This window comes from Corylus avellana, chromosome ca4 (genome assembly GCF_901000735.1).
Source record: "Corylus avellana chromosome ca4, CavTom2PMs-1.0".
NCBI lineage: Eukaryota > Viridiplantae > Streptophyta > Magnoliopsida > Fagales > Betulaceae > Corylus > Corylus avellana.
The window spans coordinates 23,509,719-23,515,983 of record NC_081544.1 but is presented as its reverse complement, the minus strand read 5'-3'; the positions used below and the strand labels follow the sequence as shown (position 1 = coordinate 23,515,983).

Here is a 6,265-nt window from a genome sequence, read left to right as displayed (position 1 = left end):
GCTTGTGGGCTTGTTTTATCTTTTGGTTTGAAGACGCAGACGCTTCTGATTCTGGTTACTTAGTCTTCTGCTATGTCAGATATGATAGTATCAGAGAAGGCTTTATCCTGATCAATGGCGAATCAGCGCAATGGTGACAACCTTCTCCAACAACATCGCTTGTAGGAGAGGGGCTCTTTCGAGAGCCGAATTCATGGGGTATCCGAGCCGGCGCTATCCAAATTCGATTGCCAACTTGTACTACAATAATAACTTCTATGACAAAGTCGTTCGTTAGAGAGATGTTTTAAGATCCAACTACCAACGATACATTAAGCGATCAGAGATTGTTTGGAGAGCCGAATTGCAAGAGTTCTAGCAAATGGTACAACAGAAGTTGCGCCAATTGCGGGAGACATTGGAACGCATGCAGATGGGTTCCCTTTGGAATTAGAGGGACAATGATTCCTAGGATGACAATGGCATCCAAGTGAAACCCGTTTAGATTCCTTATGTTGACAAGTTCTTTGACGATGATATAAGTCGATCACATTCGACCTGTCCGTAACAATATTCATATAAATCTTCACAGAGGCACTCCGCCTATGAAGAAAATATTAATTATGGTGAAAAGGATGTGGAGACTATTAATTTGGTCGAAAAAGTGGAGTTGCCGTTAGAGAAAAAATATGTGCAGCCACAATCATTGGTTCCAACATCTACACCAGTGGAAGAACAACTACAACCTCCTCCACCACAGGTGCAACTTATCATGATCACCACCAAAATTGGCATCCAAGAACTAGAAATCGTAGGAGGAATTTTTATGGAGTAGACAAAAAGGAAAAATTGTGTCTTGGTGATATTTATGTAGATTTCTCCAACTACATTTCTTCGAAGGAGCCACGCGTGCCATGTCCCAAAGAAAACTCAAGGACGAGTTTTTTTTTAAGTGGGGGTGTCTGATGTAGGATGACATTTACATATATTTTCGGTGAAAACGAAAATAAGAAAAATGTCAAAAATAATATTAGAATAGTGCCGTTTAATCATAATTTTACTCATTCTCACACAATGAAAGTATAAAAGGAATTATTTGTCATGATTCAAATTGATTTTCAATTATATTTAATTTTCTATTTTAGAATTATGATTTAATTTTATTTGATTAGGATTTTATTTGTAGATTTTTTTTATTAGGACTTTATTTCTTTTCTTTAATATGATTAGATTTACTTTAATGATTTCATTTCTTTATTAAGATTAGGTTTACTATTGCTACTAAGATTATATTTACTTTCTCTACTAGTATTTTTTCTTTTATATATATATGTGTGTGTGTGTGTGTTTAGTTTGTTAGCTAAAACAGTAACTCCATTGAATTATTATCAAATTAGGAAATTAAGTTTTATCTTTCTTAAGCGTACATGCTTTTTTGGTCAGAAGAATAAGCAAGATGCTTCTATTGTGGTTACCTAGTTTTTCACTATGTCACACTCTATGATATCTTCCCAATTTATACAAGGATCGTTGATACTGCAAATGTTTACGGACATAATCATGATAACGAGATCTTGAATATTGGCAAGGTACTGTTACTCTCTAATCCTATTGAAATGTTGATTGTATATGTTTGTTTGGTTGAGATTTACATTCTGATATTAGTCGACAAAGTTAATTACCAGCTTGTTCTTCTAAAGGCTCTGAAGCAGCTTCCTCGAGAAAGAATTCAATTAACTCTACTCTAGATAAAATTACCCCCATTGGCCAACAACAGAAAACTGAGCCACATAATCTGTGAGGGGTAAAATCTGGAATGTTCTAGTCCGTTGAAATGAGAAAGCTTGGAACCATTTTGGCCACAAACTCACAAAGTGGAATGCAGCGGTGCTTTTGAGGGCCACGCCGCTTACAGCATCATGTGTGGACAAACGAACCCACGTGAACCAATGAGCTTTTCAAAATGTATATAGGAGGACGTGGATCCTAAATATCCACCCCTCTGCCTGCCCTGGCACACTATATATACGCACTCGTACTCTCGTGGAAGTGCGATATCCACACTCACAAATAGGCATTAGTTCCAAGTTCACATTTCTCCACTACATAATTTAGCATTTGTTCCACTAAGCATTCATGATGATTACTTCGGCTGCAATGCAATCCTACTTGGCCACCCCTGTGACCCGTTTGGCCACTGGGTCTAGGGTGAACCAGTTTCTTCCCAGTACTTATGTGCGACGTTTGCCTAGGAATGCTACCGTGCGTGTGCGGTCCATGGCAGAGGTACGTAGAGTCTCAAGCTTCTCTTATTATTATTATTATTTTCTCAGGTTATAGCTTAACCAAGTGCAAGAAATGATCCTAACCGTCCATTTCCTTGGCTTACAGGAAGACAAGCAAGAGCAGCCAACACCTGTTGCGGCTACTCCACCACCGATACCACAGGCGCCACTTAAACCTAAGGTAGAAATAACTCTAGTGCTGTAGGATATAACCATTTGTACACCGTTGTACCATACATTTTGATTTGACAACGTGTTTTGGTATGAGCAGGTGAGCACGAAGTTCTCTGACGTGTTGGCATTCAGTGGGCCCGCACCGGAGAGGATCAACGGCAGGCTAGCCATGGTTGGCTTCGTTGCTGCAATGGCGGTAGAGCTATCCAGGGGCCAGGACGTGTTTGCTCAGATATCCAACGGCGGGATCCCATGGTTCGTAGGAACCACCATTGTGCTATCATTTGCATCTCTGATTCCTTTGTTCAAAGGGGTGAGCGTGGAGTCCAAGTCAAAAGGGTTCATGACTTCAGATGCTGAGATGTGGAATGGGAGGTTTGCCATGTTGGGTTTGGTTGCACTCGCTTTCACCGAGTATGTGAAGGGTGGAACCCTTGTGTAGACTCAGATTTTGCTACTTTAGAACCGATGAATAAAACAATATAGTTCCATGTACTTCGGAAGTAAATAGTGTAAACCAATTTCAGTGAATCAAAGCATAGGAATTTATCAATTCAAATGGGAAATCTCAGCGTACACCTTTACATCTATAACGAATGAAGAAATTTTAATAGCCTTTGAAGGTGCTCTTCATTTATCCATCTAAAATCGTCGTGGATTGTCGCATGACAGTAAAACAAGCTCAATTGATACTATTCTATCTAATTTAATGCTTAATGTTGCAATATAGCAAAGCGTCTAACGTTGACTATAAAATGCACAAGTGGATTGCAATAGTACGTTATATCGCAATTCAATTTGAATTAATACATCCATATCCAACCTTGCTACTACTCCAAGACTTCATACACTCAAACCAATGGAATGAAGTTGAGTAAATTGAGCTCCAACAACCGTATTGAAGTAGAATTGAGCATCGGCTCTAATTCTCTTATTATTATTTTCTTTTCTCGGTTAATAAGCGTCATCTCTTATTCATTACATAGATTATCTCAAATTTCCGTGTGGAAAAGGGCCTCTACAGTGTAGCAAACATATGAACAGAAAGAATGAGAAGAATACATATTCTACTATTTCATATATTTACATATGCACCAATTAACATGAATCTTTCTGGTGGTGATATTATATATTGCACCACCTACGGATCAAGGAGAAGTCCGTGCATGCTCAACTCTCCATTTTGGTACTTACTACTTACCACTTCTTCATTTTCTTGCTTCTGCATCCAAGAATTAGTGTGTCATGCAAAATAACAATCAAACGATATGTGAAGGAAACCGGTAGCATACATTAAAGAGAAAGAAGATTTCTTTTCTTTTTCTTTTTTGATAAGTACAGAGAAAGAAGATTATAATATTACTAGACTAAATTTCCTTGCACCTAGCCATCTGCTTCAATATTGTTAAGAGATATTTCATACTAGGAAAAAGCTAGAGTCAAAGTTCTATTTCTGAAAAAAAAAAAAAAAAAAAAAATTCATATATTATATATCAAAAGCTCCTTACTATTTCCTAAGGCTATCTCTCACTCTTATTTATATTTTGATATATATGTGCATATGTATATATTCAACCCACATGTTTAAAAGTAAAAGGAACATAATTATTAAACTTCTATTAGAAAAGATATCTAACTACACTATTAGATTATAAGACAACTTCATAAAAATGTATCCAGATACTTACTTCTACAGGTGGATCAACTGGAAACAAATTTATGACTTCTGAATTGAAGCCGAATCCACTGAAGAAAGGGAGTAGGAAAGAACAAAGGAATCAGTGATACATATAAGAACCGCATATAGCAGACAAATGAAAAAACTAAAAATCAAAACAAGATTCATTAAAACGGACATGCGACCTCCAGTTTATTAGAAATGAGGAATGAACCTCCGTGATAATTATTCAAATGAGGTTAAGAAATTCAAAAACCAACATGATCATGCAGCGCAGTTGGATCATGGCTTAGTTGAGTAGAATTTTATAAAATAGTATTGGAGAGGATGCAGGAACAATACCAATGGGATAAAACTAGCTGCCACACGTAAGGAATAAAGAACTCTTCCGGATGACTCTCTTGTTCATAAGTGAAGCGTAATTGCGTGAACATCTGTCAGAACAACGGCATGTTAATCCTTTGGATAACATTCCCAGTTTAGACTGGACCACTAATTCTACCATCTTTTTTCCATTTCCATTACCTTCATTCCCTCACCCCGCCAAGATCGGCAGTTAATAATTATGAGTTGTAGTACTTTCTCTACTGACCATTCACCATCTGTACTTTGGGCATCCATGCGACTATTAAAAAAATCTAATACCTAAAGAGCCAAAAGAGAAAATGAATTTCAAATGCACTCAGGAAAGCATAGCATAAAATCAAACATTGTTGGGTAAGTAATCTACAACCTAAGCTTGCCATGTAACAAAATGCAAGATTGCCAAGACAAAGAATAAACAAAAATATTTCCAATAAATATGAGGGAGCATACAGTATAAATGTTTTCAAGCAGCTCGTTGAAGCGTGGATGATTCTTGAATGGCTGAAAGACCTCCTGCCTGTGCATTATAGCATATACGACCTGCCTCATTTCATACAGTGAGGAATTCAGAAAATATGAAAGGTGTAAATGTGAAATTAAAGAAGATTTATCTCACTTCAATCCTCAACCAAAAGATGATACCTCAGGATTCCTTGGCAAGGCATAAGTCAAAATTGCATTTAAAATTTCAAGAACAAGTCTCAGGAAATCCGTATATATATGTAACTCTGTCGACTGCAACAAAAATCATCTCGCTTAGCCAAACAAAATAAAGTATAAGGAGGGGCAACATCCAAATAGCATAAAATTTGTAATTGTAACTGTTACAGACCATATCATCTGAAAGAGAGGTTATTGAGTCGCCTTTGGCTATATGCACCTTATTATCTCGTAGCTCTGCTAATTTGTTATACCTAAATCCAGGATTACATTAAAGGAAACAATCATAAGATAATGACATATGAACATAAGTATGAAGTTTGGCAAAATTAAAAAGGAACAGAAGTAACCTACTTGCGCGAGAGCATAAAGAAAAGGCTGACCAGCCTCTGTGATGCATATGAACTCAAACGGTGGACATGAGGTGCCAGGTTTGCCAATGTTGCTAGACAAGTTGTATGGAGATAAACATCCTGTAAAAATGATAATGGAAAGAATTTCGCTAAAAGTTAGATATCCAGCTACACATCAACAAAATCTTTGATGTGAAATGCTTATAAGAAAACATTAATGGAAACTGTTTTTGAAATGCTGTTGTGAAACGTCAAATTTTTAAATAACTATTCAATCTATCAGAGGGCTTTTTTTTCTTTTCGGAATAAGTAAATACAACCATACACACTTGTACGGGCTCTGAACCCCTGAACTCACCCTCCATACACACCTGTGGAAGGGTATGCTATTTCGTCCAAAGAACAGTAGCCAATAAGGGTCGAAGGTGGGATGGACAGGATTCGCTTATAAGAAAAAAGAACTGACTGAATTTTATGGCTAGGATTGGTTTCAGAATTAAGATTACAAACCTATTTCAGGTTGGGATGGCAATTGATATATTGCCTGGTATCTTCTATATAGAATTAGTATGCATTGGTGCACATATGAATTAATTCTTTAATGAACCCAAAGAAAGCAATTAATTGCATAACTCATCTAGTCTCAGCCCTCTAGGACGGGTTCTGGATAGACCTAACCTGGTTAGGGGCAGGTATGGGTGAAGTACAAATATCCAGCCAAGGTTTGGGGCTTTTTGGTAGAGGATTTTCTAGGGGATTAGATTAAGGAA

General features: G+C 37.1%; 1 protein-coding gene across 2 annotated transcripts; it reads left to right on the top strand.

The window, feature by feature from the left end:
• The first annotated feature begins 2,017 nt into the window (after positions 1 to 2,017).
• Positions 2,018 to 2,933, top strand: LOC132178664 (early light-induced protein, chloroplastic-like). Of its 2 annotated transcripts, none has more exons than XM_059591151.1 (3): positions 2,018 to 2,265; positions 2,371 to 2,445; positions 2,533 to 2,933. In XM_059591151.1, exons 1-3 carry the CDS (start codon positions 2,116 to 2,118, stop codon positions 2,878 to 2,880), a joined length of 573 nt encoding a protein of 190 aa, XP_059447134.1. In that variant the 5' UTR covers positions 2,018 to 2,115; the 3' UTR covers positions 2,881 to 2,933. The 2 variants fall into 2 exon arrangements, with proteins under 2 accessions (XP_059447134.1, XP_059447135.1); XM_059591152.1 differs by having other exon boundaries at positions 2,019 to 2,265; positions 2,536 to 2,933.
• Positions 2,934 to 6,265: the final 3,332 nt, after the last annotated feature.